This window comes from Miscanthus floridulus, chromosome 3, assembly GCF_019320115.1.
Source record: "Miscanthus floridulus cultivar M001 chromosome 3, ASM1932011v1, whole genome shotgun sequence".
In the NCBI taxonomy this organism is placed as follows: Eukaryota; Viridiplantae; Streptophyta; class Magnoliopsida; order Poales; family Poaceae; genus Miscanthus; species Miscanthus floridulus.
The window spans coordinates 49,458,503-49,482,489 of NC_089582.1; the positions used below are offsets into that span (position 1 = coordinate 49,458,503).

Below are 23,987 nucleotides of genomic sequence, written 5' to 3' on the forward strand. Positions count from 1 at the left end.
GCCATCAAAGATTGTTGAAAATGAAGTCTGAACAATTATAAGAGCTGAGCTAATTAAAGAATGCAAAGTCATTTATATAGCTAGGTTATCGAAGACAAGGAGTACTAGGTTATATCGTATCGTTGGACCCAAAATAATAGGGACAGTCTATTTTAGTACACAGTCATTGCAGATCATATAGGGTTTTGTCGAAATGATATATTACATGCGGCGATATGACTTCATACCTAGCAAAGGTTATGACAGTTTGGAATACTGATCTAATTTACATCTATAGTGTACTAAAGCAGGTCTATGATGACGATAAGAAAAGAAAACGTAATTAGCAGCGCCAAACAATTGACAAAAGCACTTATTTAGTTTACGAAAACAGAAGCAATTCTTTTCAATGTCCTACACGATGCGATCGCTATGCATACGAAGGCACGGCCTTGGCTGCCCTTCCTCAACGCAACCTTTGAGTGCCTAGAGAAAACACTGCATGAGCAATGAACGAGGCAATCAATGGTATCGATGGAGCCTGCATCATATATCATGGCTTTATTCAAAAGAAGAAGAGAGTATTTGGTTGTCTACAGCTGTGGATGCCGACTAAGGCTAGTCTCAGTGTAGATTTCATCAGAGTTTCATTCTCATTAATTATTGTGCCATCTCAGCGGTTTAGATGACTTGATAGCTTAATTAAGAAGAGAGAGAGGATTAGAGTTTCATGGGGATGAAACCTACTAGCCGGCCCAGTTACCTATACGAATGAAACGAAATGAAACTCGCACCGTGAGCCGAGCGTTGCATACCGGGATCCCTTGTGGCAACGGCTGATCTCCTCAGCATCGCCCACACTCCCATTTGCGTGCGTGGTGTCCTCTCTCGCCACTCCCCCTTTCCATTCATGTCCCTTATTCTTTCCCCGGGGTAAGGGTGCATCTAGATCACATGACGAAGGTGGCGGAGCCCAGGTTGGACTCTACTGGATCCACGAGGAAGGTAGTGACATGCAAGTTGCAACGAGGACTGGTGGAGGGCCTTGCTTGTTAGATCCAGCCTCATCTTCAATCAATGGCGCTCTGCGTGATCTCACAATAAAAATCGATTGGAGCGAACGTCGGCAACATCGTTGGCTAGAGCGTCGCCCTATATATGGGGCATGCCGTGCATCTCAATTTCCTCTGCAGTGAAAGGATGAAAACGGACAGAAACAGGTGGGGAAACCTCTTTCCCGTTTCCGTTTCTATATTTTTTAGGGGAAACGGAATCGGGTTCGGAAATGTCAAGAACGGAAACGGGATCATGATATGCGGATATACAGAAGCGAACAAATGCGGGTGGAAATTCAATGGAACCGGACAGTTACTCGGCATTTTCAGGACTTTTACTTTGATTGATCGATAGTATGGCATGTCCACAACTCCTCATGTCCCACTGCTGCTTGTTGCTGCATGCACAGCACGAGCAGCACGGGCACGTGGCACCTGCATCACCAGATGGCAGACGTGCAAGCACCAAGCAGCAGCAATATGGAGTCCACAATCACAACATACACGTATTCATCAAGCCAAACGCACACAACAGCAGGGCCATGAAGCCCATGAGGCAAACTAGTTTCATCAAGCTGGAAGCCTCGACACGCGTGGCGTTGAGGGAAGATAGCGTATTGAATATTCGGCCATGGGGCAAACGTAAGTAGCTTTCTGGGGGATTGTTGGGCTGCGTATTTTTTTTTCGAGGGATAGTTGGGCTGCGTATTGGCTATGGCCTTATGGGGCCACGGTGCATTTGTGTTTGGGCCAAATACAGGACATTTCCGTGTAAATATACGGGATCCCGTGAATACAGGCGGGACGAGGGCGCTCCTGTTTCAAGTTCCGGTCCCGACCGTTCTCATGCCACGTCATCCAGATTTTTTTCGAAAATATAGAATATGAAAAATGAATCAGGTCGGGACGGGATTTTTTTTCGTTCGTTTTCAACCGTCAAGCTCGGTGCTACTGCAGTTGACCAATCTAAACAACCTGCCAATGTCCGTTTAGCAACTTGACGTGCCTGTTCCTGACGCAGAGACCGGTTCATAATATTGCGTACTGTAGTTCCGTACTGTTTATTTGTTTTTTTCTTATTGTTCAAAAAATTGTTTGCATATTACGTGCTACTTCCTAAACGAACCCGCGCAGCGTAGCGCCCGTGTTTGGGCTAGCACCTAAGGATGTATTTCGTGCACAGCGGCACCACGCCAACCAAGCACGCCCGAAGCAGGGTGCTTGCCGATTCATTGCTGGTGGGATGGACATGTATATGATGTTGTTTATCCTTTTGAAATACTTTAGAACTTTTAAGTTGCTTTGTCTCTTTTTGAAACTTACGTTGTATTTGAAGTATTTTGAATTGTTTATTTTCCACTTCATGATTAGGCTCCAGTTTGTAGTGACATTTATTGAGGGCAACCCTATGTGATATTTTATTTCTGCTGCTAACTGAGATGGTGTGTGTGGTCCTCAATTATCTATAGTTTGATCTGGTTATTAATTAAAAGGTCATCATATCATGGACGGAGGGAGTAGATGTTTATATTTCGATACCCATGATTTAGAATTGTGTATGGTAGTTTTATATGCTAGCTAATTTTCCCTAATTTTGTGGATGATTAAATTAGAATTTTAACTACTAAGTAATTTCTTCTATAAAAAAGAGTACCCATTTTCACATTAATTCAGAAAATCTAGAGCGCCCCAAAAGAAAGTAGCTAAATGTGAGTATCTTTTTTTTAGTATGCTAAATAAGAGTATCTCCGAGAGTCTATATAAAATTTACAGTGTGTTTGGTTAATGTTGGTGGCAAAATGACAATGTTGAGCCTGTATCTATACCCAACATTAAAAAGTCAAAATTTCTGCAAGACCTCTATGGATTTTTCACATGATAGCTCTTATCATGAGATTGCAAAGACATATTTATATTTATTTATTAAACTGGATTAGTCAATAAAATGCTTAAAATTTCAGTTCACATTTTGATTAATCAGTTGGACCATCGGCTAATCCGATCTAGGTTTTGATAAAAAACAAGTTTTATTTCTAATTAGAATTACATCAACACTTTAGCAATAGGAATCTTTATTTCTAATAAATGGTTAAAAGGCCTACAGAATATTGTATTTATTATTTGTTTACTTTTGCGGAAAAAGATCACCTGATCTAAAACAAAAAGGAAGCAGATGGATGGTGCAAACAAAAAACTCTGATGGAACTGAAGCCCACACGGATGAATAGAGTAAAGGAAAATCGAACCAAAACTGAACTGACACAGACATGGAAAAGAGGATCAGCAGGCAGACAAAAGATCGGAACGCGAGGAGAGGTTAGAGCTGGAGTAAAATTTTAGTGGCAGGAATTTTAGCTCTTCAATATTAGGTATATAGATACAAGATATTGAAGTAATTAGTTGAAGATTTTAAGTTAACATGCGTACATAACACGTTTCAGTTTTTTCTTTAAGAAAAATAAAAATAATAAACGATAGATTCTTCTGTACTACTGTGCTAGGTTTTTTTTTTTATAGTAGGAGAACAGGGATGTAAGTTATTTCAACAAACATGATGCAAAAGGAGAAAAGACGCGATTATTTACCTGTCTCCAGCAGCTTTGGTGAAGGTTTGGAGCACAACTCCGCCATTATTGTCAGCTGCCCTGTCCACCCGCAGGCCGAGCTCCTGGCACTCCCTAATCTGTGCCTCCGACAGCACGTCCCCGGCGAGCCGCCTTACGCCGTCATAGTAGCTGGGCGGCGGAGGTGGCAGGAGCTCGAAGCCGCCCATGGAAGACCGCGCCCGTATCTCCCTCAGCGTACGTGCCTATAAGGTCGTCGCTGATCATCGCCAGGTGCTGCACGCCTGGGCCGCCATGGTGGTCCAGGAACGTCTGTATCTGGCTCCGGCCCTTCGTGCCGTGCACCGGCTCCAGGAGCGTGAGGAGCACGTTCTCCGAGCTGTTGGCGAGCACCAAGCCGTTGAGCGTGCCCACTTCCTTCGCGTTGACCCTGTCGAATTCATGGAAGCCTGTGAACCCGGCGATGTACGCGGCGACCGGATCCAGGTCCGGCACGCCGCCGACGATGTGGTCGAACTGGCTGAGTCCGTAGTCCGGACACTCTGACTCTGAGCTCGCGACGTTCTCGAACCCGGGCAGGAAGGCTACGTCCGTGTCGTCTGGGTAGCTCACGAAGCGGAGGACGACGTCTCCGTAGAGCTCGACCTCCGCGAACACGAAGCCGTGGCCAAGCTCAGCTGGGGCGAAGGCCGGGCGCCCACCCGCGGCGACGCTGGCGCGGAACGCCTCGGCGGCGTCGGAGACACGGACCGCGACGGCGCGCACCGCGAGGCCGTATAATCGGCGGTGAAGCGGCGCGCTGCGTCGGCGGAGAAGGAGGGCACGACGGGGGAGTTGGACGCGGCGGCCCACGCTTCGTTGTCGCCGCTGCGCTGCGCGTAAGGGGCGGTGAAGAGGAACGCGAGAGGTCCCGAGCGCGAGCGTAGTAGGCGGGAGGCGTGCGCGCTGTTCCCCGTCGTGAGGTCGGACTGCGCGGCGAGTGTCACCCCAAGCGCGAAGGAGAAACGTCCGGCAGCGGAGGTAGCGTCGGCGCACCAAAACTCGACGTGGTGGAAGTCCATCACGTGGAAGCGGTCGGTGCTGGCGAAGCCGGCGGCATGGTCCGCGGTGAGGACGGGCGTCGTTGGGTGCAGCGTCTTGGTTGCTTGGAGAGTCGTCGGGAGTTGTCGAAGCGCTGGCACTGCAAACATTGGGCGGCGTGGGGTGCATCGTGATCGTGTCACTACCGGAGACGTCCTCTTTGTCGAGGACTCGTGGGTTTGCCGAAGGCTAGAACTCGGGCATTCGGCAAAGGGGATCTTTGCCGAGGGCCAGCCCCAGGAGCCCTCGGTAAACATAGGCCCTCGGCAAAGAATCCTTTGTCGAGGGCCTAGCCCTCAGCAAACAAACGGCCCTCGGCAAAATAAATCTTTGCCGAGGACCTAGCCCTCGGTAAATTGGCCCTCGGCAAATATGGCCGGATGGGTCACGGCGGCCACTGGCGTTAGTCTTTGCCGAGTGCCCGCCGTCAGACACTCGGCAAAGATTTTTTATTTTTATTTTTAAATATTCTTTGCCGAGGGCCATTGGCCAGGCCCTCGGCAAAGACCCCCTTTGCCGAGGGCCAGGCTAGACCCTCGCCTTTTTTTTTTGGTTTTTTGAACCTAGTTTTTTTTTGTGCTATAATACATTATTTAAATCTCAATGTTAAAATTTGGGCCAAATTTGACCTTTTTTTTTGGTATATTTCCCTAATTTATTTCTTTTCGTTAATTTTTTTCAAATATTTCAAATTTGAACTGCAGGTGGATGGAATAATGCAATTTAGTGATTCGAAAAATGTTATTCATGGTATTTGGTGTATGTTGAGTCCCTATCCACGAACTCGCATCAAATTTCGGGCATCTTCTTCACGTAACATGACGAGGAACTTGTCGGAAAAGTGTTTTTAAATTATATAAAATTCATACGAAGTCCGAAAATCATGAAACTTATCGAGGTGTCATGTTATCGCATGTGTAGGCTGTGGTAAAAATTTAAGAAGGTTTCGAGCAAGTTGTGACGTCGGATGCCTAAAACGCAGGCATCACATGTGGAGATGCCTGCGTTTTAGGCATCCGACGGCACAACTTGCTCGAAACCTTTTCAATTTTTTAGTCACATGTGGAGATGTCTGCGTTTTAGGCATCCGACGTCACAACTTGCTCGAAACCTTCTCAAATTTTTACCACAGCCTACACATGCGATAACATGACACCTCGATAAGTTTCATAATTTTCGGACTTCGTATGAATTTTATATAATTTAAAAACACTTTTTCGACAAGTTCCTCGTCATGTTACGTGAAGAAGATGCCCGAAATTTGATGCGAGTTCGTGGATAGGGACTCAACATACACCAAATACCATGAATAACATTTTTCGAATCACTAAATTGCATTATTCCATCCACCTGCAGTTCAAATTTGAAATATTCGAAAAAATCAACGAAAAGAAATAAATTAGGGAAATATATCAAAAAAAGTCAAATTTGGCCCAAATTTTAAAATTGAGATTTAAATAATGTATTATAGCAGCACAAAAAAACTGGGTTCAAAAAACCAAAAAAAACTCTTTGCCGAGGGTCTAGCCTAGCCCTTGGCAAAGGGGTCTTTGCCGAGGGCCTGGCCAATGGCCCTCCGCAAAGAATATTTAAAAAAAATAAAAAATCTTTGCCGAGGGCCTTGGATCTGGGCCCTCGGCAAAGGGCCAACCTTAAATCGGCCAGCCGCCCAAATTCCCCGCCCACAGAAAAATCTTTGCCGAGGGCCTAGCCTGGCCCTCGGCAAAGTGGGTCTTTACCGAGGGCCTGGCCAATGGCCCTTGGCAAAGAATATTTAAAAAAATAAAAAATCTTTGTCGAGGGCCATGGATTTGGGCCCTAGGCAAAGGGCCCAACCATAAAATCGGCCAGAGCCCACCCCGCCCACAGAACGGTACGCCGCCGCTGCTTTGCCCCGCCGCTTCCCCGCGCCCCGCCGCCCTCCCGGCCTGCCACAGCGCGCCCGGCTGCCCCGTGCCCCCCGCCGCGCCGCCCCGCGCGCCCCGCGCCCGGTCGCCACCGCCACCCTGTGCGCCCCCGGCCCCCGGCCGCCAGAGGAGGAGGGAGGAGGAGCAGGCCACCGGAGGAGCCCCACCCCGCCGCTCGCCTCAACCCGCCGGAGGTGCCCCACCCCGGCCGCGCCGCCCGCCCACGCCCTTCGGCCGACCCGCCCCGAGGAGGAGGAGAACCTCCGCGCCATCCGCCGGCCACCGGAGAAGGAGGAGGACCCCGCGCCACCCGCCAACACCGTCCACGCTGTCCGCCGTGCCCGCCCCGTTCTGAGGTGCCCCGCCCCGGTCGCTTGACGCCGCCCCGTTCGCGACCCTCACCCCATCTGCGGCCTCCGACGTCCAGGTATGCACTTCCCTCGCTTCATGGTGTACAATGCTGGTGAAGGAGGAGGTCTAGGTGGAGGTCGAGGTGGTGGTGGCGTGCAATGGTGGAGGTGTAGGTGGAGGTGGAGGTGGAGAAGGAGGGTAGTGTGTTCATTGAGGTGGTGGTGGTGTGGTCGTTGTGGTGGATGTGGTGGTGTGGTCGTTGTGGTGGATATGGTGGTGTGGTCATGGTCGTTGTGGTGGATGTCGTGGTGTGGTTGTGGTGGTGGTGGTGTGGTCGTGGTGGTGGAGGTGGTGGTGTGTTGGTGGTGGATTAATATATATCTGGCTATCGGCCATCGTGCCGTATTTGTTCCCTTGATATGTGGTTGTCGGCCATCGTGTCGGTTTTTTCTTGCAGGTTTTGGAAACCTCCCCGTACAGGGGAGGTTCTGCCAAAATTTTCAACTTATAGTATTGTGTTTCTTCTTTTGCAGAGAAGAGCACGTCAGAGGGGACTCGGCGACCTCGATCCTCTTCGTCGGCGTTGCGGGTCTGCCTGCACAGCATCGCCTCGTCACTGCCCCGACTCGCCACTGCCCCGCTAGCCTAACTCCACCACCACCCTAGGTATAAATAAGCCCTCCTCCCATATCATTGTCTTAGATCGCATAACCCAGTTAGGCGTCTCCCGTCCGAAAGAGATACGGTCATAGGTATGCGGATCTTTGCATATCTACGACCGTATCTGTTTCAGATTGTCCATGTTTTTTGGACAGCCCGCGGATGCGTAGATGGGTTAGTTTCCATGGTTTGCTCCGGTCCGAGACCGAGTTTCAGCAGCTCTTCCCTATTGTTCTCCGGATACACACTCTCCTTGGCAGGACGTGTATCGGGAGAACAGCGGGGAGGTGCTGCCGAAATTCTATCTCGAAGAGGAGCGGAGCCTGGAAACTGACCTCATCTACGCATCCGCGGGTGGGATTAGGACTTATCCTCACCTATTAGACATTAGGAACACCGCATAGATGCAATTGATGGTCATAATACTCTATGATGTAAATGTTAAAGGATGGAGGACCGTCAGTGGATGTACACGGGCTGGAGAAGCGACAGTGACTACGACTATGAATGGGTGAAGGGGATAGATCATTTCTTGAAACATGCATTTGGCCTAGGAGTAGGAGGACATTCTCTAGTTTGGTGTCCCTACAGCAAATGTGACAACAGGAGAAAGGTAGACGAGAAGACCATGGGTAGACATCTTGTGTTCAATGGTTATACGCCTGGCTATCAACAGTGGATCTACCATGGTGAAGCAGATCGTATAAGAACGGAGGTGGTGAGAGCATGCCTCGAGGCTTTTGATGATGATGCCAGGGTAGCAGACATGCTAGATGACGCCCACCAAGCTCACTTCGCTAAACGACGTGAGAAGGAGGAGATGGAGGAATCCGCAAAGGACTTCTACAAAATGTTGCACTCGGCATAGAAACCCCTTCACAAGCGTACAATGATTTCTCAGCTGGATGCGGTTGGACGCGTAATGGGGTTGAAGGCTGAGTTAAACCTGAGTCAAGAAGGCTTCGATAAGATGTTGGCCGTGTTTGGCACCATGCTACTAGAGAAGCACACTTTGCTGACAAACTTGTACGAGGCAGAGAAACTCCTTCATATGCTTAAGATGCCGTATGACAAGATACATGTTTGTCCGAAAGGGTGTGTCCTATTTAGGAAAGAACACAAGGACGCAAATTACTGTCCGAAGTGTAAATCCTCTAGGTACCTAGAGGTAGACTCTGGTGATGGTCAGAACAAGCAGCTTCCGATCCCCGCGAGAGTGCTACGGCACCTTCCTTTCCTGCCGAGGATCCAACGACTATTCATGATCGAGGAATCCGCGAAACAGATGACATGGTACAAAGATGGCAAATGGTACAATCCTGGGAAGATGGTACATCCGTCTGATGCTGAAGCATGGACGTACTTCAATGACAAACATCGTGACAAAGCAGCTGAGGCCCGTAATGTACGTGTCACGCTGGCAACAGATGGGTTCAATCCTTATGGAATGATGGCTGCCCCATACACATGCTGGCCCATTTTTGTTATCCCCCTCAATCTCCCTCTTGGCATCTCCTTTCAACGGCATAACGTATTCTTGTCGTTGATAATTCCTGGACACCCGAGGAGTAATATGGGTGTGTTCATGGAGCCTGTGATTGATGAATTGATCCACGCTTGGGAGAAGGGGGTATGGACATATGACCGAGCTACAAAGACAAGCTTCAAAATGCACGTTTGGTACCACTACTCCCTGCATGACTTCCTGGCATATGGGTTATTTGCCGCTTGGTGTGTTCATGGGAAGTTCCCATGCCCAATATGCAAGGAAGCTGTGAGGTTCATTTGGTTGAAGAAGGGTGGCAAGTATTCGTTGTTTGACCAGCATCGTCAGTTCCTCCCTCTAGACCATGAATTCAGAGAAGACATCAAGAGCTTTACGAAAGGTGTCAAAGTGACAGACCCTAAACCGCACTTGAGGACTGGTGTCGAGGTTCGTGCTCAGATAGATGCTCTCGTGCCCAATGAAGAAGGTGGTTTGTGGGATATGGTGAGGAACATATGTGGACTCATAAGTCCGGCTTGACGAGGCTCCCCTATTTCGATGACCTTCTTCTGCCACATAATATTGATGTAATGCACACTAAAAAGAATATCATCGAGGCACTTTGGGGAACTCTCATGGACACTGATAAGTCTAAGGACAACATTAAGGCTAGAGTGGACCCAGCGACATTGTGCGATAGACCGAATCAAGCGATGCAGCCTCCTAGTGGTCGAAACAAGAACTGGAAAAGGCCTAAGGTCAATTTCGTCTTACAAATCGATCAAAGGAGGGAAGTACTAAAATGGATCCAGACGTTAATGTTCCTAGATAGATATGCAGCGAATCTTAGCAGGGGAGTGAACTTAGGCACTCTGCGAGTCAACGGGATGAAGAGTCATGACTACCACATATGGATTGAGCGGCTTCTTCCGGCGATGGTCCAAGGCTATGTCCTTGAGCATGTTTGGCTAGTGCTGGCAGAGTTGAGCTTTTTCTTTCGCCAGCTTTGTGCCAAGGAGATATCTCGGACCGTCGCTCAGGACTTGGAAAAAGCGGCACCTGTGTTGCTCTGTAAGCTAGAGAAGATCTTTCCACCCGGCTTCTTCTTGCCGATGCAGCATCTGATTGTGCACCTCCCATCCAAGGCACGTTTGGGGGGCCCATGCAGGCCCGTTGGTGCTATCCAATCGAGAGATGTCTAAAGTCTCTTTGCAAAAAATGTACAAATAAAGCCAGAATTGAGGCTTCCATTGCAGAGGCATGCCTTTGGGAGGAGGTGGCAAACTTCACAACACAATACTACAAGCCGAACCTTCCTAGCAATCATAATCCACTCCCTCGTTACAATGCTAGCGAAAATGAATCGACCCTCAGCCTTTTCCAAGGCCAACTCAGCGGCGCAAGTGGATCAACCTCGAAGCTATTGGGAAATGAAGAGTGGCGCAGTATCATGCTATATGTGTTGAATAACCGTACTGAGGTGCAGCTGTTCATCAAGTAAGTTCTCAACGAACTTGTTTCAATACGCCATCACTATTCTGCATCCAACCCCATTGATTCTTGTTCGGACAGGGAATTTGTTCATGAATTCTGGTATCAATCAAGGGATCCTACCTCGCATGAACAAGACACCCTTGTTTCGTGGGGTGCGGGAGCGGGGAGGCCTGATTTTATTTCTTGGTTCAAACAAAAGGTAATGTCCAATTTAGCTCGTACGTTCGATCATCCAAGGTGATCATACGTTTGATTAATATAACGATCTATCATGCTTCACCTTGCAGGCCCAGACTAGTTCGTCCATGAGTGACGAGTTGTAATAGGTTGCAAATGGCTGTGACATTAGGGTGAAATCATTTACCGACTATGACGTGAACGGATATCGCTTCCACACAACAAGTTACGAGCAGATTCGGCCCAAACGAAAAACCACAAATAGCGGAGTTTGTACGCCCGGCACTGATGGGCTCGACTATCATGGTAGAGTTGAGGAAATCTATGAACTCTCATTTCATGGAGACAAACCTCTTAAACCTATCATGTTCAAATGCCACTGGTTTAATCCTCAATCAACGAGACAAACCCCTCATCTTGGGCTAGTCAAGATTCGAGAAGATTCCATCTATCCTGGAAAAGATGTCTACATTGTGGCTCAACAGGCCGTGTAGGTGTATTATACTCGATATGCCAACCAAGACAAAGAGGATCTTAAGGGTTGGGCTATTGTGCACCAGGTATCTCCACACGGTAAACTACCTACCCCAAATGATGATGATTACAACTTCAATGCAAACACATATGATGGACAGTTCTATCAAGAAGATGGGCTACCAGGCACGTTTGAGATAGTCTTACCCGAAGCAATCGAAATGGAAGTAGACAACGAAATGGTTGATGGCGAGGTCGATGGAGATGTGGTGGTAAATGCCAAGGACATAGCAATGCTTGAGCGATTACTTCTAGGCAATGACTACGATGACAACATAGAACCTTCGGATAGTGTTGCCCATTTGGACAATTTTGACAGTGATGATGAGACCTATGATCCCAATCATGAAGATTATTCCTAGTACATGTAATACTATGATTTTTTAATTTGTGTTTTGTTTATATATTTTGAATCTATTTCTAATATATGTACTAATTAGTCTTGTTCATTCTTTGTGATTGCAGGTGATTGAACAAAGATGGCGAGCAGACGTCCACGCTATGACACGCCCTCGGTTTACGGGAGAGACCGCCCTCTCCTTCGAGGTGAGGGGTCGTCATCTGGGGCAGCGTCCGTAGGAGGTGACGAGAGGAGGACCAGGGGCAGCAGCCGCAGGAGGCAGCGGTCTCCTCCCTCGCCACGTGACGAGGTGCTGGAGGAGGAGCACGTGACGGCCATGGCCACATCCTCGTCGGAGGACGAGAGGGGTCAGCAGATGGGCGAGGGAGGCGAGGCGCTCGAGGGTGAGGGAGGCGAGGGGCTCGAGGGCGACGGAGGGGGTACCGCTACCTGGACTCCCTACGAGCGAGGTCCCACGAGCCTCCCTTCGGTTTCGCTTCCTCACAACCGCCCAGTGATTCGGCCTATGGCAAAGAGGTAAGTAACTATAGATGTTATCACAACTACTTCATAAGATATGTTGGAAATCATAAGAGAAACTGATAAATTTTCTTAATCACTTATGCAAGGCCTGGTTGGTTTTGTCAGGTACTCCAGCACGCACCCCCACGAGCATCCTTGGTGTTTTGTGTAGGAAATGGTACCCCGGCATTGTGCAACTATCCGAAGAGCCGGTGGTGCGGGAGTCGGCCTCCAACTGGGACAGGTACGCACTGGTCACGGATGACACTTATCGAAACAAGAAGGAGCGGGTATTGGCGGAGTTTTGGGTAAGTTTCTCTCGCACAACATTGCTTAATACATCTCATTTATTGGTTAAATGTTTTATTGAAATAATGAATGGATACATCGGTTTTGTATGCAGAAAATTTTCAAGGCCCAGGCGGATCGAGCGGCTGCCGCAGCTTGTAGGAAGTACATCACCGAGATGCACCACCATGGGCGTGTCCAAACCCACATAGACTACTACAGGTCGGTACTTAAGCAGTCCCTCCCCAAGCCTCAAGCAAGACTGATTACGCTGACCCAGGACTAGTACCTTGAGGTAGGCGAATAACATTCATAATGATTCATTTTGATATTAAGTAGGTTCAATTTCATCTTCTTATATGTCAAATACTCGATGACTTGTAGGTGATTCCTTGGTGGTGCCGATCGTATCCCGAGTGCTGGGCCATGATCATGGACAAGTGGTTATCATAGGACTTTGTTGGCACGCACGAGAGGCTGCGGGAACAACGTTTGATGAGGCAAGGTCCAACTCACCATCAAGGCAGCCGCAGCCTCCCCGGATACAAACAAGCATACGTAAGCGATTTCTTTCATTTATTTTGATGCTCAATTCTGCTTGATTTCTCACCATCTTCCCGTCTTTATCGTAGGAGGCTGCGCACCCAGGCGAGGAGGTCTCAGAGTTCTCTGCGTGGGCTATGTCCCACATGGGCAGGGCATCGTCCTCTGTCTTCTTCGACCCGGCTGCCCCGCCCCAGGTGTACTCCGACCCGAACGTATACACTAAAGTCCAAGAGTACACGTCCTCGGTAAGGGAGATCTATGGGGAAGATTACAATGTGCGCACTGAGCCCATTGATGCAGAGACGATCATGAGGCTCGGAGGAGGCAAGAAGCACGGGTGGCTATGGATTGCAGACGGCGCCATCGACTCCACCACTGTTCCCTCCCTCGACGCTATCCGAGCACGGAGCACGAGCTCTAGCCAGCCATATGCTCACGGCCTTCTCTAGCACTGTAGCAGGTCCAGGCACTCCAGGTAATTCCTGTTTTACTCGTCGAAAGTTGATATTTACACACCTAAATTAGATTTGCATTACTGATACATTGGAGTGAAATATTGCAGGCCGAGCTGTAAGAAACAAAAAGGCAAAGTCAAGAGCAGAACGCGGAACTGACCGCACAGCTGCAGGCCCAGCAGGTCGCGTTCGAGGCCGCGCAGAAGCAGATGGCGGAGATGATGGTGAATATGCAAAGTCTTGGGCAAGCATCGGGTGTACCTGTGTAGTTTTTAGCTCCTCCTCCTCCTACTCCTGCAGCTACTCCTGTAAGTATGAAAGTTCACTTTTCGCTTATGTTTTGCATGTATGTCGGCCGTTGTGGATGTCGGCGTTCGTGCCGTTGTTTCTTGCAGGTTTTGGAAACCTCCCCGTGCAGGGGAGGTGCTGCCAAAATTTTCAATTGAGTCTAATCTTTTTGTATTCCTAGATTACTAGATGCGATCTCTAAGTTCCCAAACTGTTTTCCCAGATTACTCACACATGCAATCTCTGCTCCTTTGTGCAGCCTCCGTCCGCGGGTTCCAATCAATTTGGTAGTGCGTCACCGGGTGATCCCACCTTTCCTTCACCACCGTCTCATAGGCTACCTTGATCAGGACTAGTGCTAGGTGATGTGGTTGGACTTTATTGTAATATTTGTGGTTTATGGTTCTGACTTGTGCTTGGATTTCATGAACTTGTCGTAATAAACATGTGAATGATGATGAATATGTGACTTGTCGTTGTAATATATTATGATTTGTGGTTCACAATTATGGTTGTGATATATTATGAGAAAATAAGTTCTGTGTGATATATATATATATGTGATGGTTGATATATATATATGTATATATATGAAATGCGTGTCGATGGAATGCAAAAAACAAAAAAAAATTTAAATTTCTGCCTCTTTGCCGAGGACAATGACCAAGGCCCTCGGCAAAGAAGGGTCCTTTGCCGAGGGCCGTCCCATTGCCCTCGGCAAAGATTTTTTTTTAAAAAATAAAATTTCTGCAACATTTCTTTGCCGAGGGCCATGGTTGGAGGCCCTCGGCAAAGATTTTTCAAAAAAAAAAGAATAATTCTTTGCCGAGGGCCGTCCCATTGCCCTCGGCAAAGATTTTTTGGAAAAATTCTGCACATTTCTTTGCCGAGGGCCATGGTTGGAGGCCCTCGGCAAAGATTCTTCAAAAAAAAAGAATAATTCTTTGCCGAGGGTCCCCGGAGACGGCCCTCGGCAAAGACTCCGTCCCAGGCGCCGGCGCCGTGACGGCTGCTTTTCTTTGCCGAGTGCCGCTCTAGCCCTCGGCAAAGGCTTTGCCGAGTGCCCGATAAAGGGCCCTCAGCAAAGACCCTCTTCGCCGACTCAAAATTCCCCGAGAGCTTTTTGCCGAGGGCCGCCCTCAGCAAAGCCTTTGCCGAGGGTTAATGGGCCTTTGCTGAGGGCCTCAGGCCCTCGGCAAAGAGGCTGTCTCCAGTAGTGTATGCTGGGGAGTTTAGAGTTTGGCGGGAGGGCATGCTGGTTTCAGCAGTTGAGCTTTATGTACTTATGTGCTTATTATGGCTTAGCTGTGTATCCAGTGCAGTGTCGTGGCTCGTATATATAGGCAACAAGTATATGGGGCCTCGGCCTCGTATCGCATGCTTTCACATTATCTACTATACCGTGTGTTGTGCCTGCTCTCCGATGTATATATGTTATCTACTGTATTATTATATATATAAGGAGTGTCTAGTTATCTATCGACGGCCTGTCATATCTTAATGGAAAACAACGACAGAAATGCTACATATCTATTCATTTTTTAATAAAATTTCAAATCTATATATAATTTTTTTTGAAATGAACGACATATATAATATAAGTTAATATTTGTTGGGGGAACCACCCTCGACACGACACCCTGCCTCTGCCTTGCCAAGTGCAGGACCCTTAACCGCTTTCTTCCAAAATACCTTTCGCTCGGGGAGCCATACCCTCGCCTCATAGGGCCTTCATAGCCCAACCCAACCACCGGTAGGACGTCATGTTGCACCGGTGTCACGAATTTTTACCAGCACCTATGGCGACATATTTGATCATTTTATAAAAAATAATAGAAAGCTAAAAAACAATTTCACATTATTGGGAAGCCCAAATCTATTTTCAAATCCATTTAGGCCTCGTCTATTTTTTCTCTCTAGTTATTTGAAGTGTAACTGTATTCTCTTTCTATTTATTTCCTACATTTTTTAGTTATTTTTCATCTGGGTGGTTGTGCTTGTCTCTCTGTTTAACGGGATTCGTTAGTGGACGTGGAACTGCAAGTTTGCATGGACATGGCCAGGCGTAGAGAGCATGCAGAGAAAGATATCTCTTCCGGATATCTCGTTTGGTTAACAAACGTTTACTGTGTCAACAATGGGATCGATGTGTGCTATGGCAGCGTATGGGCTACACCAGGGATCCATCTACGCCATCCGCTTCGGAGTTGGAGGCCTTTGACAGGCTCTTCAATGGCAACCTGACTGCGTCCGAAGCTGAGGTGCTGGACGAGCTCTTTCCGGCCGTTGGAAAGGCACCGTCCAGGCAGTCGCGAAGACGCAATGCCACCTAGGCCACAAAGCTGCGTTGATATTGATTGTTTCCTTTTATGTAATATGGAAACATGAGGTCTTTTGCTAGGATGGTCAAGCTTCGGGTGTGTTAGGTCGACCTACTTCGGCACTCGATAGAAACCTGTTGTATGTATGTTTCTTTAAACTCTTCTCTTTAATACAATGATACATAAATCTTTTGCGTATTCGAGAAAAAACAATGGACCGAGACCTGGGGCCAATCAGGCTGAGGTACGGACGTACGCGCCTACGCGGACTAGGTATGTTGGATCCGACAGGAACTATGGACTCCGGACTCCGTAGACATACGTGGGCAGAGGGGCGCGACGTGGGCCTAGCCGCGTAGGGAAAGCAAGGCGATTACGACTAGCGGGGCGATTATACCCTCGCCTTGCTTCACGTTCACCTCTCTTCCTAACCGGAAGCTCCCACAATGTTGGCAATAATATGATAATGTCCTATTAAGCCTAGGTCAAATTAAAATATCACCTTCAGAACTTTTTTCTCTCGTCGCAAAGTACAAAAATATTTAAATGTAAATATAACTTTAATTTTCATACTATCCAATGTTGCTATACTTAAATATAGAGCTCCCTGACTTTCTTTGAGAACCCATAAAATATATAATTCTAATCTTTGATTAAAATTGACAAGATGTTAATTGTTGACATGTCAAGGATTGATTTGTTCGCCGATAATTATGACCAGAAACCTGTATCATTTTTCTACATAGCAACCCTCGTTGGGATTATATAGATAGATTTATTTAGACTGGATTAGTCAACAAACTGCATAAAATTTTAATTCACGGTTTGATTAGTTTGACCATTAGCTGAATTTATAATAAGAATAAGTTTTGTTTCTAATCAAAACTATATCAAGAAATTGATGGTAGAAATAATTATTTCTTAGAATAAGACCAATGGCTCAAAGACCCATAATATCGTATTTATAATTATTTTTTATCTTTATAAGGAAATTAAAAAACCATCCCTCCAAAACAAAATGGCAGAAAAAATCGAGCTAAAAATAGAAACGGAAATACCAAGCGGGACAACAAAACCTTGAAATGTTACGTGCTACGGAAAAAGTGAACAATAACAAAACGGAAACAATAGAAAAAAAAAACAAAACAAAAAAAAAGGATTGGAAGTGCACATGGAGAGGGACACGGAAAGGGAACAAAAAAATCAGAATCGTGGACTCGTAGAGGACAGCGGATGCGAAAAGAAGAATGGACGGTAACACGGACACGCCGAGTAATAAAAAAATACGGAACCGGTTAGGAAAAAAATATTACATGACCGTTTTAGAATCAGACTCTGTATCATGTTTGAAAAGAGCTATTCTAATTCGTATGAGTACGGGTTATATATATATATATATATATATATATATATATATATAAAAGTCTCGACGGAAGAAACTCTTCATTGTCCGGTAGTTAGAGGGATACGGACAAAAAAAAAAGGGTAAAAAAAACAGCGGAAATTTTGTCTTTTTATTATTAGATATAATTGTGAATCCTAAAGCACAGTCAAACGTATAAAAATCTGACAGATTTAGTAAAAAAAATTGTCAATAGATAAATAGCAAAATTCTTATTCTTATATATATTATATAGTTCATACTGACTAGAGTAACTGATTTCTTAAAATCTCTTTCCACGTTCATCCACGTCATCCTTACAATACAACCATCCGCTCACATCTCATAGCTAGATCATGTCCGTCCAGCTGCCATTTCCCTAACTCCAGCATAGATATGCACCAAAGTTAATGATCACTGGAACATCCTATGTGACAGTGCCGCTTCATATTCTACTTTGCCACCCGAGCTCGCTTTTGCGCCCGTTTGGCACGGCTCCTCCTCAAGTGCTTGTCTCAGAAGAACTCCGCTTCCTCTACTGTTAATCAAAAACTAACTTCTCCTCTTAAAGTGTTCGGTACAACTCCTCTGTCTCCTCTCCAAAAGCTGGAGCCAGAGTCGTGCTAAACATACCCTTTGCACGCCTTTCCATGTTCCAGCTTCCATAATGAACCAGCTTCTTCTCACCTTATGTTCATTGCATATGACAAGGAGCTTAGTTTTGGAAGTATGGCGACATTACTTATTACCTAAAGAATTTGTAATCCATTCTGATCATGAAGCTTTGAAATATCTCAAAAGCCAAGAAGTAAACTGAACCGTCGCCATGCGAAATGGATTTAGTTCATTGAAACATTCCCCTATGTTGTCAAACATAAGCGTGGTGAAGATAACATTGTTGTAGATACTTTGTTGAGAAGATGTGCTTTGGTTACACACCTACATATACAAACACTACTACAACAATTTTTACCGAGACGGGCAAAAACGATTAACCGAGGCGGGCATCACAACTGCCTTGGCACAAAGATCACGGTAAATGGGGTATTTCCAAGGCAGTTGGATGCCTGCCTCGATAAATCGATTAAAAAAATAAAAGGGAAAACCCGTGGATAAGCCCGTCGGGCCCATCCACGGGCTGCAGTAGCTGCTCACCGGTGACAGCATCCTCGCCCGACGCTGGATTTGGGAGGAGCCCCGCCATGGAGCCCACCGCCGCCGCATTGCTCGCCGTGGAGCCCGCTGCCGGAGGGCTCCTAACTGCTAGATCCGCCGCCAGCGGGCTGCAACCCGCCGGATCCACCACCGAAGGCCACCTCTCCGCCGGATCCGCGCCGTGGTGGCTCCATCCCGTTGGATCCGCGACGCCACCCTCCGGTGGAGCGATGGAGGGAGGGGAGGAGGGCGGATCTGCGCCGCCACCCGCTGCTACTGCTCCGTCGGCCAGGATTGGCGCCGCCACCCTGATGAGGACATCACTCCTTCGGATGTACCCGCTGATCCTCCAACCGTCATGCAAGGTCCAATGACCCGGGCTCGAATGCGTCAACTCAATTTAGAGGTGAGCTCGTTCTTAAGCGATCCTTTTTATACTTTTGAGAATAGACTACTACCTAATGATGTTATCTTGCTTAGGAACATTGGAGAGGGTCACGAAGGACTTAGAGGACGTGGTGGAGGTGAAGATGACCAGCAAGGACGTCCAACAGGAACCGGAGGCCCGGTCCAACATGATTTCGAGTCTGCCTCGGCCTCCAGGAGCAGTCTGCCTTAAACTGGTCACCCAAGACGCATCCGGACTCCGTTTTCGATGATCCACATATGGATGGAAAGCTAATTTGATAAGGAAGCCAATCCAAGTGGTTTCACGTCCAAATCTATTCGGAATCAACAGGAATCATGGTCATAATTTAGCGTCCAAAATCTACCAAGGTGCTGCGACACCGTCTTTTGGTCCGTTGTACCATGTATCGTGTTTGGGCCCATTAGGGGCGCGTCCAGGGGTCTTGCACGGCCCTAGAGTCTTCATAAACAGCCGCCGCCCCTCCATTAGGGTTTAGGTTTTTCTTAGATTATTCTATCAAGAATAGTTTCACCATTCATCGGTTTGTGAGACCCCAACTTTATGAGATTAATCATTCATCTGCAATTTGGTTGTGTTCTTTCTTATTCTTGCTTGTGTTCTTCGTTGCACAGACAGGGATTAGCCTTCTTGGCGAGATCAACCTGGTCCATGACTTGGTTGATAACCAGAGGAGCTGTGGTGCTAAGATTGCAGGGTTCGATCTTTTGATCTAAAGCCGGATCGGTGTGTCATTCTCCGCCACAATGATAGTTACCTCTACCCGACGGAAGATCGGGATCCCTGTTTCCATTAAGTGGTAATCAGAGCTAAGGTATACCATCAGGTTCATATTTATCCCCTAGTTTTGAGTGTTTTTCTTTCGTCCCATAGTCTAGTGCCATATTTTTTTTCCTGTCCTAGAACCTTCCGCGCCATAGCCTTTGCATATTTCGGTTTCAGAGTCCGTCGTGTTGAGTTTGTGTCCTGGTCAATGTCTTGTTGCTGGTTAGGTCGTGTTAGAGTCCAGTTCATGTGTTTTGCCCCCATCGTTTCCATCAAATCTTTGCTGCCGTGACCAATTTTGCGCACATTGTTCCCGTTTTGTCCTCTAATTCGGAGCCAATTCTTAAAACTAGTCTAGTTTTAGGATACGAACTCCGATTTCGACGTTCCATATATCAAAATCGATCAGAAAAAAATCGGATCCGTCCATCCCTGCCTTTTTGGGGTTGGAAAACTTTAAATTGGTCAAAAAGTGGTCACAAGATCCTCTTTTCGTGGTCACAAGGTTTTTATCGATTTTGAGCAAGTTTTCTGAAAATTCCACAGGCCACGTCTTTCACTTGTTTAAGCTCATATTTTTTGTGGTTACTTTTTTTGTGCTCCTAAGTGAAGAAAAAATATAAAAATAAAATAAAATAAAAAAGTCAAAATTTCCTAAAAAAACAACGACAACCCAAAAAAATAGAAAAAAGAGAAGGGCAAAAGAGGAACAATATCTAGAGGAGCACATAGAGAAGACCAAAGTGAGTTGTGTTAGCGTGTGTTGTCTGGTTCCTTGTTTGTGTTGCTGTTTCCATCCACCATACTTGTTTTTCTCATATCTATCACCTTGCTATCCACCATACTTTTGTCACACACCTGGTACTTGCAACACTTTAGACCAGCAACGAGAACAAGTACTTTGGACTATAATTCAGCATTACTTTCTGTTACTGACTTGTGTGCCAGATATACATATTACTCTTTGTTTGCCTTCCAAGCTCCACAAATTCTTCAGATCAGTACAGACAAAGGGCTTTGCAATCTCGGTACCACTGCCTCACAGGTATCATGAACCAGCCGCCGGTTGTACCGCCCACTACTTGCATTGGTAAGAACTTTGTAAGAGCTTGGTATGGTGCTTCCACTTGCTGTGAAAAGTGACACCACTGCAACCACGTAGTCATTTGGTAGGGATAACTTTCACCGTTTGTTCCTATTTTTGTGTTTACAATGGTAGGAACTGAACAGACTGGAGATAATAATCCTAAGGGTTTCAACGAGTGTGTCAGTCAAGAGCAACTACAAGCTATTGTAGAGGATGCCCAAAAAAGAATGAATGAGGCCATCAGGAAGGCTGTCACTGATGCACTCATTGAGCTCAACATTGGCAATAGCATGGAGAGATTGGACAAGCGAATTTCCTTGCTAACCGACAAGGTTACTGAGTTGGAAACCTTTGTGACGGGCAACAACGACGTCTCTGGCAGCAACACCGATGGTCAAGACATGGTGTATGATGCCAATGGGAACATAGGTCGAGCAACTGTCCGACAAGAGAGATTACGACAACGTCTTCGCCGCAACACGACAGGTATGGGTGGTGTCCACCACCACCACCGTCAAGGTAATAATCACCGTGTGACCGATGATCCTTATGCTAAAATTAAGTTCACAATACCATCTTTTTTGGGTCATTATGATGCTGAGGGGTATCTTGATTGGAAGATGACAGTAGAACAAAAGTTTAGTGCCCACCTTGTACCTGAGCAGCATAGAGTTAGACAAGCTACTAGTGAGTTTAAGGATTTTGCCATTATTTGGTGGAATGGGCTAGCTGCATAGGATGCTTTACCTGGTACATGGGAAGAACTTAAGGTAGCTATGCGTGATCATTTTGTTCCTCCTTCTTATCATAGAGATTTGCGTAAGAAATTGATGCGTTTAGAACAAGGAGATAAATCTGTGCAGGATTACTATGGTGAGCTCCAAAAGGGATTGATGCGCTGTAGTGTTGTGGAGGGAAACGAAGATGGCATTTGTCGTTTTTATTTGGGTTTGAGGCGTGAGATTCAGGACATTGTTGATTATAAAGAATTTAACACTGTCAACCAGTTGTTTCAGTTTGCTATGCTTGCATAAAAGGAATTGTAGGGGCGTGAATAGCAGGGCAAGAGCAAGGTCAGCACCAGCACATACACGCCACGCTCGGCACCATCTTCGGGGCTGACCAAGCCAACCACTTTGCGGACGCCTCCACCAGCGAGCAAGCGACCAACAGCCTCTAGAGTTTCCGCTACACCTAAGGCACCTCCCGCACGACCTTCAGATTCAGGTAAAAATTCTTTGCAGGTGCCTACCAAGAGTTCCTCATCCGTTGCATCGACGGGACGCACTTCGGGTATTCAGTGCCACCGCTGCCATGGCATTGGCCATGTGCAGAAGGACTGCCCAAGTCAGCGGGCATATATTGCTACAGAAGATGGTTACATCAGCACCTCTGACATTGAGGATGAAGAAGACCGAGATGCAGATGAGGAGGATGGTGAAGTCCTTGGTGACGAGGCCACGACGGTCTATAGGAGCATCATTGTACAACGGGTGCTTAGCTCACAAGTCCAGCAACCTGAGAAGCTACAACGCCATAACTTGTTCTAGATTTTCTTCATCGTCAGCAACTGTCGAGCACGTGTCATTATTGATGGAGGTAGCTGCAACAATTTGGTGAGTTCTGATTTGGTCAAGAAGCTTGGCTTGACCACACGCCCACACCCACGTCCATACCATATTCAGTGGCTAAATGATTCTGGTAAAGCAAATGTAACACAAAATTGTATAGTTTCATTTTCCATTGGTTCTTATGCTGATTCTGTTGATTGTGATGTGGTACCTATGCAAGCTTGTTCATTTTTATTGGGTCGTCCTTGGGAACATGATAATGATGCTACACACCATGGTAGAAGTAATAAATACACTTTTGTTCATAAAGGAAAGAAAGTTACTTTGGTACCTTTGACCCCTGCTCAAATTGTACAAGCTGATAGAGAACGCACTACTAGTTTGAATGAAGTTCAATATGAAAATCAGCAAGTTGCTAATTCTATTTTCCCACCTAAAAGGATAAGTCTACATCTATTTCTAAGGCTGAGGGAATTAAATTGAAGGGTGGTGTTATGCTTGCAACAAAATGTGACTTTGCTAAAATTTTTGATGATGATATTTGCTATGCTTTGGTATGCAAACGAGCTATGTTTTCGCTTGATGATAGTGTTAGCTCGGTGCCTCCTACTGTCACTAACCTTTTGCAGGAGTATGAGGATATTTTTCCAGCTAAGATACCCCCGGGCTGCCACCTATGAGAGGAATAGAGCATCAAATTGATTTGATTCCGGGAGCAACCTTGCCCAACCGTGCTGCCTATCGAACCAATCTCGAGGAGACTAAGGAAATTCAGTGGCAAGTCCAAGACCTTTTGGACCGTGGGTATGTACATGAGAGCCTTAGTCCTTGTGCCGTTCCTGTACTTTTGGTTCTAAGAAGGATGGAACTTGGCGTATGTGTGTTGATTGTAGAGCCATCAATAATATTACTATTTAGTATCGTCATCCTATTCCTAGGCTAGACGACATGCTTGATGAGTTGTGTGGTTCTATAATTTTCACTAAGATTGACTTGCGAAGTGGCTACCACCATATTAGAATGAAACTTGGAGATGAATGGAAAACTGCGTTTAAAACCAAATTTGGATTGTATGAGTGGTTAGTTATGCCTTTTGGTTTGACAAATGCACCTAGCACTTTCATGTGCTTAATGAATGAGGTTTTAAGAGCTTTTATTGGTCATTTCGTGGTAGTTTACTTTGATGATATATTGATTTACAACAAGTCTTTTGATAAACATATGGATCACTTACGTGCTATTTTTAATGCTTTACGTGATGCACATTTATTTGGTAACCTTGAGAAGTGCATCTTTTGCACGGATCGAGTTTCTTTTCTTGGCTATGTTGTAACTCCACAGGGAATTGAGGTGGACGAGATGAAAATTGAAGCCATAAAAAGCTGGCCGGTTCCCCAAACCGTCACACAGGTAGGAGTTTTTTTGGTCTTGCAGGATTCTACCGCCGCTTCGTCAAAGATTTCAGCACCATTGCTGCCCCATTGCATGAGTTGACGAAGAAAGGGGTGGTGTTTCATTGGGGAAAGGCACATGAGGAGTCCTTTGACACTTTGA

The 23,987-nt window shown here is 46.4% G+C and overlaps 1 protein-coding gene and 1 pseudogene across 1 annotated transcript; one reads left to right on the plus strand and one right to left on the minus strand.

Moving 5' to 3' along the window:
* Positions 1 to 3,615: 3,615 nt before the first annotated feature.
* On the minus strand, positions 3,616 to 4,788 carry LOC136543716 (4-hydroxyphenylpyruvate dioxygenase-like; annotated as a pseudogene).
* Positions 4,789 to 6,431: 1,643 nt separating this feature from the next.
* Positions 6,432 to 6,963, plus strand: LOC136543717 (uncharacterized). The gene is made up of 2 exons (XM_066536092.1): positions 6,432 to 6,441; positions 6,530 to 6,963. The coding sequence occupies exons 1-2, from the start codon at positions 6,432 to 6,434 to the stop codon at positions 6,961 to 6,963; spliced, it is 444 nt and encodes a 147-aa protein (XP_066392189.1).
* Positions 6,964 to 23,987: the final 17,024 nt, after the last annotated feature.